The sequence below is a fragment of the Ptychodera flava genome, chromosome 2 (assembly GCF_041260155.1).
Source record: "Ptychodera flava strain L36383 chromosome 2, AS_Pfla_20210202, whole genome shotgun sequence".
NCBI classification, from domain to species: domain Eukaryota; kingdom Metazoa; phylum Hemichordata; class Enteropneusta; family Ptychoderidae; genus Ptychodera; species Ptychodera flava.
The window spans coordinates 14,404,178-14,418,549 of record NC_091929.1 but is presented as its reverse complement, the minus strand read 5'-3'; the positions used below and the strand labels follow the sequence as shown (position 1 = coordinate 14,418,549).

Sequence of the window (14,372 nt, the reverse complement as noted above, 5' to 3'; positions counted from 1 at the left end):
TTCTCTCTCAATATACAATGCATTCATGGTAGTAGCCTTTCAAAATTATAGCACTTGTAATTTACAATTTTTGCAATCTCAGTGTGTTGTTGAAATACACTCCCTGGTCTCACTGACATTACTTGCAGTGTCAGTGTGTTGTGGAAGTATACACTGCCTTGTCTCACTGACACTGTACCTCCACTGCTGAATAGTTCACAGTAAACAATGAAAGACACAGATACAGCTTAACACTGTCACACCTCAATTGTCCACAAATTGCATTACAAACAAAACCAATCATGACTTGAACCTAGGTAAACAAATCGTATCTTTTACGGTGTGCATGTTTGGGTTGCAGTGTTGACTCAGGTAAATTGTCCACCAAGCTTGTGAAATGCATTACAAGCCTAATAGAGTGTGGTTGTTTTAGACTTTCTGAAATTTGTTTGTTGATGTCAGGAAAAGCTCCTTTCATTGTTGCCATGGCTACAGAGACTATGTTTGATCTAAAACCAATTAGTTGTAGCAATAAATATTTTGGATTGCAGGTAATTCCCATTGGCAGTACTGGATATTGTCTGAGAAAGACATAGAGATGTGTATAGAATATTGACAAGTACGTAAATAGTTGCAGAGTATCATGAGATGTCACAGTCAACTGAACAGTTCCCGCATCTCCAACAAGCCCTTCGTGTACATGTCTACTGTACACTGTACCTATTCCTGGAAATAAACATTAAGTTAAAATGCAGCAAAATTTCATATCCACAATTTGTGCATGTGCTGGCCACCCCGGGCTGGCCATTAAACTACCTGCTTTCCACAGGAATGTGATACCAATACCCGTAGGCATGTCAATATGTGTGTACATCTTAGGTAGTGATGCAATGATACATGCACAGTGCATGTAAGTCTTGTCAGCAGAAATTCTGTAAATTGTAAGCTTCTAGCATAACAGTGCTGCAGCCTTCAGCATTCACTATAGACTAAAATGAACTTGCCAAATACCATGGACGTTTCATTCTCAATGCAATCTCCCATTGTGTAAAACACAATTATTCTCAGCATGGATCTTGAAATGCCTGACAACCAGTGGCGTAGTTTGTTGTGTTTATAGATTTTAATCTTCAGTTTGTGGGTTGGCGGACATTTTGTGGTTTAATAAATACTTGGCATATGTACATACATGTATGTGTTGCTAATTTGGCAACAGGTAGTGTGTGTTTCACATTTGCAGGTTTGCAAAAAAACAAATATTTGTCGACACTACAGCTTTCTTTAATAAAATCCTTTCCTAAAAATTTTCACTATTGCAGCATGATATTGCTTCCAAGTTCTATGTTTTAACAGACTACAGATTCAAATCAAAAGTATTTTTAGTTCATTGCAAATTTGCATTGCTCGACATATTATATTTCTTATATACAATGTAACTACTGCAATGACTGTCGAAATCTGTATTTAACTCGTAAACGGATATTATTCTCTCTACCGTATCAGCAAGATCCGCAGATTACTTGACAGAAGTACCACCGAGACATTGATCCATGCCTTCGTCACATCCCAATTGGACTACTGCAATAGTCTCTTATACGGAGTATCAAAAGAACAGCTTTCTCGATTGCAGTCAGTTCAAAATGCTGCTGCACGTCTCGTCACACAATCACGCAAATTTGACCATATTACACCCGTGTTGATCGACCTGCATTGGCTTCCAATCGAAGCTCGAATAAGATTCAAGGTTCTGTTAATTACTTATAAAATTATTAATGGTATTGCACCCATGTACTTGAGCGACTTAATTGAGTTGTATGTTCCGGCAAGAAATCTCCGGTCCATGGAAAAAATACATTTAGTCCCGCCTAAAGGGAAGTATAATAAGTCCTATGGCCATAGGGCCTTTTCTGTTCATGCTCCTTTCCTTTGGAATTCATTGCCATCAGAGATTCGCTCTGCAAAAAATGTTGAATGTTTTAAACGTGCTTTGAAGACTTACCTTTTTACCGAGTTTTATCATCTGTGATTTTAGCCATTTTGCTCATTTTACGCTGTTTTTACTTCCGTTCTTAATTTCTTTGCGATATTTGTGACTTTTTATTTTAAAACTATCTTTGCTCTCATTTTAGTCATGTATTTTTTTTTCTTCAGTCATGTACAGCGCGCTGAGACGTATGTGTAGTGCGCTTTAAAGAAGTTTTTAATAATAATAATTTTTTTAATAAATAATAAACTGAAATGGAATATCCCAGTTATATACATCGAATTTGATGAAAAGAAATACACAATTGTTGTGGGTATTAAGCAAAAAGTCTTGTTTTCAGATATTATATAAAGATATTCCAGTATTATCTTGGCAAAATATATGTAAAGTTTTAACTGGTCTCATATTTTTATGGGACTGTATGCTACCTGTGTACATTAAAAAAATTAAAGTAGACATTGATATATGATACAGTTAGTGTGTATACCAGTATTATATTGCCTGAATCAGCTTTAGAAAACTGTATATGGTGATACATGTACATACTATGAGAATTTACATGTACATGTAGTATTGCTACCCGTTGTAAAAGGAAATATAAAACCTGAATCAATTCTTAATGTCCAACAATCATGATATGTTTTACATGTTTATTTTGATCATCAATAATTAAACAGAAAATTGGAAAACGTACAGTCAGCAATTTCAGTATAAATGCAGAATAGATGGATAGTAATCTATGTCAGTATCCTTGTACCAGAAAGAGCAATTTTTAAGTCTCTGAGAGGCAGACTCCCCATAAATCATTCATCTTGACACTTGATAGATATTAATAATTTACTCAAACACAAATGTACCGGTAATTAATGATGGTTGTCAAGGAAACCAAGACTCAGAATGGCAATAAAAATGAATAATTAAAAACATTATTGCCCGTATTCAGCAGTGTTACAATTCCTGCTTTGAAACCTATTGGTTTCGATCAGTGACAAGATTAAAATAAATTTTCAATTTGTGACATCCATACAATTGCTCTGTTGTGCAGTCTAATTAGGAAATGTGTGAATAATGTAATTGGTTCTTCTGATATCAATGCAATGAAAATTCAATGAGTGACCCTTTGGCTTTCGATACACTGATGTTGATCATGAAATATATATCAGAATTAAAATACCCTGAGCTACATGTAGGTTTTACATTCCCATTACTTCACTTTCCACATTCCATTTCTTATGATACATATAGACCAAATCTATAAACTGTATGATACAGAGACAGAGGTATACATGTATGTGGTATCTATGCAGTACTGTGAGGCACCTGCATGCATATACCTCACATGTACATGTCATCGTCATGGTGATAGTCATATTGAGGACATTGAGATTTATAAATGGCAATGTCTTGTATGCTTGTACAAATTCAAATACAAGAAAAAAAACTCCATCAATACACATATTTTTTTTATTATACAAAATGTATCAATACAGGTACCTTATTTGGGAGAGTATTACTTTAATTTTTGGTGATTTTTTTCATTATTTTTATTTTGTATGTCATTTGTACTGTACTCCATTGAAGTACGTTGAAACACACACTATTCAGCTTGTCAACATGTCTTCTACTAGATGTGTAAACTGCACTGTTATTGTTGACATTTGAACTTAAATCCAGACCAGAATTCATATTTGATTATAACAATGCAGTTTACACATGTACAGGCTGAGTTGACAAGCTGAATATTGGATATCTCAACATGCTTTGAGTGTAGAACGAGAAATTATGGTTGACATTAAAAACAAAATAATGTTGTGAAAAAAAATCATCAAAAGTTAGCATTACTGGGCCTTTAATTAATGTATCACATACTGTAAATGAATTGTGTACAGATGTTTACAATGGAGGGACAGGAACTGTACCTTTTGCTGACATTTTTATCATGATACATGTACTCGTTCCATGTACATTTCACTATTCTTGTCCCAAAAATACGTTGAAATACAAGGTATTAGCCATGCAAAGACAATGCATCATTTACAATATACATGAAATCAAAACACACAATGGTGATCAATAAAATTGGCTTGTATCATTTCTGTTGTATGTACATACCCTGTTTCTTCTCATGACAAATAAAATTGTTTTCCGGTGTGAATAAAATTTTATTCTCAAATACTATTTTGTTCAACTTGTAATAACATTTGATCTATTTCAGTTCATTTACAGAAACCAGGAGACAAACGGGCCAAGACGGCTGGTGGCAATGATTTAGACATTATTGCAAGGAATAAATATGGACCTGATGAGGTAAGAAACAACAAACAAACACTGGGAACAAACAAACACTGGGAAAGTAAAAGTTTGTAAAAGCACATGTACGCAGTGATGGTATACACACATATTCTGGTAGAATCTCCATGCTGCTGTTATATTTTAATCTACAAACATTTGATATACACATTGTATGTTTACATTAGTTCCTTCAGCTATTCTGAAGTTGTCTGATGACTCCGAGATGAGGCCTAACGTTGCCAATTATATTTTCCCTGACCGGTCAATTTTCTGTGAAATATCAGCAGTCTGGACGAGAGCTCCTAGAGTTATTCCGTTTTCAAGCTCGGCTGGAAGTGTATGCATACCAGAGTACATGGTGTCATTGATATTTTTTATAAGAATTTTGGCATAGAATTAGTGTTATATCATACCAGTTTATTGATGGCACAAAGTACATCAATCTGATCGGTCGAGACATGAAAAGAACAGTGGTATATTAGTGATATTATAGCACATTTGGCTCACGAATGGGCTCTTGACAAGAGCAAAGATCCTTTTTGATGTTCTATGCCAGAATTTCAATATACTGTCATGATATACCAATAAAGCACACCTAGCGATGGTATACCACTCTGTTTTGACTAGCTTACTTTATATATATATACTGGTATGCACTTGCTATCTCTTGTGCATATATGTGTTGTGAACTGGTCAAAATTGTGTTGTATACTGTCGCTGCCGGGTGTACTTTATTGCTTAAATATCAGCGTGGTACAGATGTCCTCTATACCCCTATCATGTTATTGGAGTTCCGCTTAAGAACACAGCCAGAGGAAATATTCCAAAATGATTTACTTGTGTTCTCCAACGTGGGAGAAAAAAAAAACTGACAAAGAACCGGATTGTTGAAACTTGCAATGGGAAGGAAGAGAACCTAATTTCTCAATGTATATGATTTCATCCCTCTGGCTTGGAGCTACAGGGCCTGTACAATTATACTGGCTTTCTTTTCTTCAAAGCAATTCACAGAGCTACTGTGTTGAGCTAACGTAGCACAGAAACATTTAAATTCTCCCTGATACCACAGGGCTATCAAAGGTCAAACACTTAAAGTGATATTCATTGCCTATATGATAATTCTTACTGACCTAAACCAGCGCCAGAATCCCCATCACTATGGCAACCACAGTAAACAAAATGCATTGAAGTAGTCTGGTGACCTTTTCATGTGAGGTCACAGCATTTTGTAATAAATGTTTTAATGCGTACTGATAGTGTGTCATTACAGCTGTACACAAATAGATAGTAATTTTAATTAGATGTTGTGTATTGGCAAATTAGATGTTGTTTATCTGCAAAGAGGGAATGGCAGAAGAAACAAATCAATGACAAATCATTTTGTGGACTTTAACCCTCTGAGTGCCAAAGTCTATTTTTGTCCCCTTTCTAAAATAAACAGCAGTCAATTTTTTTCAGATTTTTGCCAAAATTTTGAGAAAAAAACTAGCCAATGAAATGTGATGTCCATTTGGTCCAAAATTATCAAAAAAAGTACAGTAAAATTCATAAAAATTGGTAAAATGTTGCACTTAAATTTTGGCGGGAAAAAAATTACAGCGCTCAAAGTGTTAAGTTGCTGTTTCTCACTTTGGAGTATTTTCTTTCAATCTTTATACCATATGTTAACAGTGTTTTCACATATTCTTCCCAAGGTTTGTTATGTATTTAATTCTCTGGACACCAAAGTCAATTTTTGTTGCCTTCATAAAATATACCCCAGTCAAATTTTTTCAGATTTTTGCCAAAATTTTGATAAAAACCTATTGCCAATGAAATGTGGTGTCCATTGGATCTAAAATTACCAAAAAATTACAGAAAACATACATAAAAACTGGTGAAATGTTGCAGTAAAATTTTGATGGGAAAAATTTCAGCACACAAAGGGTTAATTACTTGTGAGAGATGCATCGTAATCATGGACAATTCTGAATTTTATTCCAGACAGAAAGTCAAATGTCAGCAATAACAGAGCACTTATCAGATATCCAGGGCTGTTTTTTGGCAAGCCAAATTGTTGTTGTAGTGAGCTTACAATTAAATGCAGTTGATAGAACACAGAATGGTAATTAATTTCACTACAGACTAACCACAATTAAAATAGTATTTCCTCAGAGGTCACCCAATTCATTCAAGTCGTATATTTCTCCCATTCCTAAATTCAAAATATCACTTCTCATGCTTTTGAATTCTTGTAAATAATAAATGATATGGTTTATGCCCATACAATGTGTACATTTTAACCAGTCACTACACAAATTGGTCAGCCAGTCACTTATTTTTGGCCAGCTACATAATATTTCCCCATCAAAAATTTTCCATTTTTGAGGGTACGTAATGCACAGCTGATACACCCTCTGTACATTCCTTCCCATCCTTGGCTGGCTGTGATCCAGAATGATTTTCCACCTACTTGAAAGAAGAAATCCAAACATATCAATATTTGCGTAACAGACATCAATAAAACCAGCTCAGCCATCATCAGAATGTGACCCATGACCTCTGATACTGCACTGGTACCATACGACTAGTTTTCAACCGGGTTCCAACTCACATCGTACAGCACCCAGTCACCTAGCAGAGAAGCTATACTGACAAAACCGCTCGGCCAAATCTCCAATCTCAAAAAAGAGTGGTTCAATAACCAAGCTTATAGTTGTTATAATTCCTGACAATTGACATACCGTATGTTGACAGTTTGGTGTCAAATAAGCGTAACACTGGTTTAGATATTTTTTTAGGGTAAGATCAAATCTAAGATGATTGACCATAGAGTCTGCTTGTATACATAGAAGCTTCTACTGTCTATGGATTAACAAATTCCCAAGTTACACTGTGCGTATACTACTGGTCATACTGGAAGTGGAGTGGTGTAACTATGTACTTTACAGTCAATAAGATCACATTAAATGGCTATACTCAAGTGTGTGCCTATACCGGTATATACAAGTGTGTGATTGGAATTTTAAAAGCTTACTTGAAAGCAGTTAATGCATTTGCGATGAGTAACAAGGTTAGTAAGAGCAAATCACATTTTGTGTCCAGTGTGTATTTTGTAAATAATGAGATTAGCTAAATACTGTTTTTCTGTGTTATTATATTTGTTCACTGGGATTCTAGCTATTTTACCTGCAGTCTTTCTCGGAATCACCCCTAAAAATTTAACTGATTGCGCATTTTTTTTAAAGTGCCTCAAAATTTGTATCTAAGTAAAATACATTAATGTGTAAATTTAAGTATGTGCCTCGAAAGTGAAATATGTAAACCTTTTGTAAAACTTTCAACAATGAAATTTTTAACCATTTCTTACCAAATCAAGAACAAAAATTAGCCGAGGTGGTCACTGTGCAAAATGTGGTACTAGAAGAAACAAATTACCTAATATTTACAGATATTAGTATTTGAAATTCAAAATTACCGCCATCTCTGTGTTAACTCTAAGGGGAAAAGTAAATTTTTTTTTTCTTAGAACGGAAATCGTGAAATTTTTTCCTACTCCACATGTTTTAAAATGAGTCCCAACAAGTTGTAGACCACAGAAGTATGGGAAAAATTTGACAGTCCCAATATACCGAATATTTGTCCCAAGGTGCTATCTAACTTAAGTTACAATGTTTCTGTCAATTAAATTGCATACAGTGTTTGAAATAGGTTATATACCAGTAATTAAGTAATTCTAATATCATATGGGCATAGGTAACAACTATAGTAACTGTGGGACTTTACTTATTGTAAAAAACTTTTCAAAATTGTCCTGTACTGTTTTCCTTTTGAGAAAATCTAATTAATGATATTTGCTCTCTCTCTCTCTCTCTGCAATAATTGTCCATATTTGATTAATGGAATTACATACATAGTGTGCATTTATATTGAATAGAACTAAAACTGAACAAACAATTTCACTTTTAGAACTCAAGTGCAATGCAAGACACATCTCGGTTGTCATGGGAACTACATTGTAGACTGGAGTGGACATGTACATTGCACTAAATGGCAGTGTGTGATGCATTAGTATTTGTGTAATTGAGCAATTTCCTTTGATGTGATCATAGCGAATTGAACAAATATTGTCAGAACACAGAAGTGAAATGGCTGCATTTAAGAAACTCCTGTTGGAATATTTCCATTAACGAATTGATTATATTCATGCTATGCATTATTATTTTTGATGAATAAATTCAATTCCAGTCCACAGTAGTATTCGGCCATCAATAACAAAATTCAAAATCAGACAATTCAATCTTTATTGTACCAGCATTTAGAGATGACTTTGGGAGTAGATTAAGAAATTGCATTTCATAAACAGAACAGACTGTACTGGAAAATGTACGGACAGTTTAGAAGTAATAGAGCGATAGAGGTCAGAGTTACTGTTCAGGCATTATAACATAGTTCAAACACTGTCACAGTGGTAGTTCCAATACATGTACATGTTCTAACATCTTGCACACTGTTTACTTCAGCTGAACGTACAGGTACAGTATTTATTTTCCGCTGTTTGTTCAAAGCCTCAGAGTAATTGAACATCCTGGGGTCAAAAGGTAGTGTTGTTGTTTTTTCCTTTGTGGTGTACAGAGCAAAGGGGAATGCATGCAAACTTTTGAAATGCATTAATGCAAACACAGATGCTCTGAGACTACCTTGAGAGCTCTTGACATGTGCTACTTCCTGTCAGTAACTAAGGTAAACGAATGGCCGCTTCCTGATTGGTCTATTAATAGGCAATGGTTGCCATGGTGGGAACAAGAGCAAGTGTCAATTTCAAGAGGCTGTTCCAATTAATGTTTTGCCTCCTTCCTAAGTACTGAACCAATGGTATATTTTTCTAACTCAAATAGCAGCAATGAAAAAGCCAAACTAATCAGTCTAGGGTGTGCACAGCAACTGACGAAATAGAACATTGTTATATTTCTTGCATTTTTCACATTTTATTGATTTAACAAGCACATTCTGTTTTAGCTCCCATAGCCATATGTATATATGGCAATGGAAGCTATTCTTATAGGCTAGGAAAATGTCTGTATGTCTGTATGTCTGTATGTCTGTCCGTCAACATCAAAAACTCCAAAACCGCTGCACATTTCATCTTGATATTTGGTTGTACATGGATGATGGGCTGTAGATGAGATTTGTTCAAATGAAGTTGTCATTGCCAAAAATATGCAAATTAAGTGAAAAAATGTAAAAACAGTCAAAATTGAAAAAACTCAATAACCACTGAGCAGATTACATGAAAAATTAGCATGTAAGTACTTTAGGCTGACATGAAATGATTGTGCGCATCTTGGGTCAGTATCTTGGACTTGCTATTTTTCATGAATTTTTTTGTAATTTTCTCCCATTTTTGGTCAAAAAATCTCCTGCTCTGAAACCACAAGTCCGATTGATTTGAAACTTGGTATGGAAGTGCATAGGAGTGACCTTTCCCAAATTTGGGCAAATCGTGGTGAAATTTGCATATTTTTAGTTTACACGTCCATAGACTCCCATGTATAAGGCAGATCTCCATAGACTCCCATGTATAAGGCCACAAAAAATAAAAATTTAGTTTCTCATCGTATTCATATTGCAAAAAGGATGCAGTGACACAATTTTTAGTCCCCACGGATGAAGTCCAGTGAGCTTATAGATTGGGTCATGTCCGTCTGTTCGTCCATCCGTGAGTCCATCCGTTCACGCAGATATCTCGGATATTTTGAAAAACTGTCATGTGACCTTGATGACCTTTGATCTCAAATATACATATTTGTCCATAACTCAGTAACCACAAGTGCTACCACCCTTCATATATGGTATGATGGGACAGCTTATGACGCCACATATTGTACCTCATTAATTATGCACATATCTAATTTTGAGCGAGCCAATAGAGCTAGAGGTCTGATTTTTGGTATATAGGGATAACTTAGCAAAACAATTTTTTTGACAAAATGTCATGTGACCTCGGTGACCTTTGACCTCAAATATACATATTTGTCCATAACTCAGCAACCACAAGTGCTACAGCCTTCATGTATGGTATGATGGGACACCTTATGACGCCACATATTGTACCTCATTAATTATGTGCATATCTAATTTTGAGCGAGCCAATAGAGCTAGAGGTCTGATTTTTGGTATATAGGGATAACTTAGCAATACAATTTTTTTGACAAAATGTCACGTGACCTCGGTGACCTTTGACCTCAAATATACATATTTGTCCATAACTCAGTAACCACAAGTGCTACAGCCTTCATGTATGGTATGATGGGACACCTTATGACGCCACATATTGTACCTCATTACTTATGCGCATATCTAATTTTGAGCGAGCCAATAGAGCAAGAGGTCTGATTTTTGGTATATAGGGATAACTTAGCAAAACAATTTTTTGACAAATGTCACGTGACCTTGGTGACCTTTGACCTCAAATATACATATTTGTCCATAACTCAGTAACCACAAGTGCTACAGCCTTCATGTATGGTATGGTGGGACACCTTATGACGCCACATATTGTACCTCATTAATTATGCGCATATCTAATTTTGAGCGAGCCAATAGAGCTAGAGGTCTGATTTTTGGTATATAGGGATAACTTAGCAAAACAATTTTTTTGACAAAATGTCACGTGACCTCGGTGACCTTTGACCTTAAATATACATATTTTTCCATAACTCGGTAACCACAAGTGCTACACCCTTCATGTTTGGTATGATTGGACACCTTATGACGCCACATACTGTACCTCAATAATTATGCGCATATCTCATTCTGAGCGAGCCAATAGAGCTAGAGGTCTGATTTTCTGGTATATAGGGATTAATTAGCAATACAATTTTTTTGACAAAATGTCACGTGACCTCGGTGACCTTTGACCTCAAATATACATATTTTTCCATAACTCGGTAACCACAAGTGCTACACCCTTCATGTTTGGTATGATTGGACACCTTATGACGCCACATACTGTACCTCAATAATTATGCGCATATCTCATTCTGAGCGAGACAATAGAGCTGGATGTCTGATTTTCGGTATATAGGGATAACTTAGCAATACAATTTTTTTGACAAAATGTCACGTGACCTCGGTGACCTTTGACCTCAAATATACATATTTTTCCATAACTCGGTAACCACAAGTGCTACACCCTTCATGTTTGGTATGATTGGACACCTTATGACGCCACATACTGTACCTCAATAATTATGCGCATATCTCATTCTGAGCGAGCCAATAGAGCTGGATGTCTGATTTTTGGTATATAGGGATAACTATAGGAGAGAAATTTTTTGACCAAATGTCATGTGACTTCGATGACCTTTTACCTAAAATATATGTTTATGTCAATAAATAAGTAACCACAAGTGCTATGTCCTTTGTATTTAGTAGGATGGGAGACCTTATGACAACACACGCTTTACTTCATTAATTATGTACACATCTAATTCTGGGCAAGCGAATAGAGCTAGAGATCTGATTTTTTGGCACATAGGGATTAATTAGCAATATAATTTTTTTTTTCAAAATGTCATGTGACCTCGATGACCTTTGACCTTGATTATACATATATATGCATATTTCAGTAACCACAAGTTCTATACCCTCCAATTTTGATAGGATATTAGACCTTAAGATGTCACATCTTGTACCTCATTTATAATGCGCATATGTATTTCTTGGCTGGCCAATACTGCTAGAGGTGTGATCTTTTTCCCGATTTAGAACCACTACTTAGACATGCCTCATGTGTTTCAAATTAGGAACAACGACATAGACCTATGTGCCCATAGATCTCAACATATACACTCCAGTGATACTTCTTAATGACCACATTTTCCTGCCCCATCAAGACTAATATTCCTATTACAAGTGGGACTATGTCATCGTAAATGACTTGTTGAGTTAATGGTTGTATCACAGTATTCGATATATCTAATTCTGTATTTTTTCCATTTTATATTCTGAATAAATACATTAAACATATTTCACTGTCTCCAGTACATTACATTTAAGTATTTTCACTTCATGCACTTTATCCCTTTCACACATGTTCAAATATCTGACCAGAGAACAAACACTAAATAGTCCAGGATGGGAGCTACAGTGTCATTGACGCTATTTTATTAATCTCATATATGAAAGCATCAGTAGCAATGCGATTACAAGATGGAACAGCAATATAGCCATAGTACAGAATAATAATTGCAAGGACTAATCTATGTTATTTGATATTGATGAATATTTTCATGAAATAATAATATAGAAATAATATAGAGAAATAATATAGAAAGAAATAATATAGAGTTATCTGTAACAAGAAAAGGTCAATGGATTACACATTAAAGTGCTTCCACAATTTTTTTTCTCACCATGTATAAGCAGGTTTAATGTACAGAGCTTTAGAGCTTAATGCATCAATTCTCAAAGTACCAGGGAAGAGCAACAAGTATATGTGATCGACAGATCAAGAAGACGATCGCTTGATCAAGCAGACTACCCCTCCCATGAGTCCCTCTGCATTGTCGTTGTTGCAGTGTTTGTTTGTCAGAGGAAAGTAATTTTGTCTACAGGTCAGGAACAGGGTAATACATGTATTTGACACTATTAGAGTTATGTACCATCATCATTTTGAACACTGAATGACTTTATGCAAGTATTTATGCTGTTGAGATACTATACTGGTATGCAAGTTGTACATTAGGAATACGATATACAGGTATACCGGATTTAGTAATTGTGTACTTTGTTCCTCAAGGCAGGTGATCCAGACATCAATATTAAATGTTGAACAGATGTGCAATGTGAAAGATATTAAATGGCATTTGATTGGATTAAAATAAGGCTTAGCTCTGAGTAATTAGATGATGGGTACACATGTACCTAAGCCCTAATTGTTTGAGTGTGGATTTACTGACAATTGTAATTGTCAGTTCTCAACGTGGTAACGTTTGCAAGTTTACTGAAATGTATTAATACCTATAATTATGACACACCCACCTCCATATGCACGGCAGATGCGTGTACTTGTGTGTTACTTGTTTTGTAGACAATATTTACTGTATGTTACTTTCAGTAGTTTCGATAACTGTTTTTTGCCATAAGTAGTATTGAAGAAGATTACAAATTAGGGTTAAACTTCATGGTTTAGGGATGAAGGGAAGTATGTAAACAGCAGAAATTGCCAAATCACTGTTTGTTAATGTAGATTCTTTGCAAAAGAAATTTTAATAGATTAGAATAATTATGTCAAAATGTTTTTACACTGAAATGTTTTCCCCAGTGTAAATGTACTTTTAACCAGTTGCCTAGTAACAGTGAACTATGTGTAAATATTACCATTGTTAAAGCACAATATTTCAAATCAAATTTGATATTTATTGTTGGTCGACAAGTGTGTTGTTTATTTTTGGTAAGTTACAGTTGCTAATCATGGTTGTATTTATAATGGATGTACATTGCGGTAATATAGCCTAATTCACAACTACACTGATAAATTTATTTGTTCCAGCAAAAAGCAAAAAAAATGAATTGCATTTGACCTCAAGACCTCAAGACTTGTCATGCGAGGGCGCTCATACTTGTAGCACGTGCGTACAACATACCGGTATACTCTAGCCTACCTATGACAGTAGACAACTGGATTGCTTGCCCAGAAGCTTTTAATGTATTGATGAATCCATCCCAGCTACAAAAATATCAAAGCTACCAAGTTTGGATCCATTTTACTGTGAAACATTGCATTCTAATGACAAATAACGTGTCTGATAATGACGATCAAATATCACAATTGCCAAGTGAAGTGTGCATTTTAATTTTGTTAATGATGAACACCGGCTGTTGTTTAATCAATTTCTAAACCAATATAAAAGACATTCATACACCTATATACTATATTTAATGAGTTCTTTAAGAAATAGATTGCAGGGGTTTGATTGTTGCTAGGTTCCATTGGTGTTCCATTGTGCCTTTTCAATTTCCTTGTCGCTGCACAATACTAATGTTCTGCAACTACATTTGCTAGAAGTAAAAGAATTTATCCAGAAATTGGGACTGACTTTGTGTATATAGATATAAAATCCAATAAAAATGG

At 35.0% G+C, this 14,372-nt stretch overlaps 2 protein-coding genes across 2 annotated transcripts in view; both read left to right on the top strand.

Annotated features, from left to right (window-relative positions):
• The window catches only part of LOC139115422 (synaptotagmin-12-like), a 402,617-nt gene that overhangs the window by 142,602 nt on the left and 245,643 nt on the right, over positions 1-14,372 (top strand). The gene's annotated exons all lie outside the window — the stretch shown is intronic.
• The window catches only part of LOC139115393 (EF-hand calcium-binding domain-containing protein 6-like), a 43,526-nt gene that overhangs the window by 7,291 nt on the left and 21,863 nt on the right, over positions 1-14,372 (top strand). Inside the window, exon 2 of the mRNA XM_070677478.1 lies at positions 4,179-4,270. Coding sequence (XP_070533579.1) covers positions 4,179-4,270 — 92 coding nt within the window. The remainder of the gene's footprint in view (positions 1-4,178; positions 4,271-14,372) is intronic.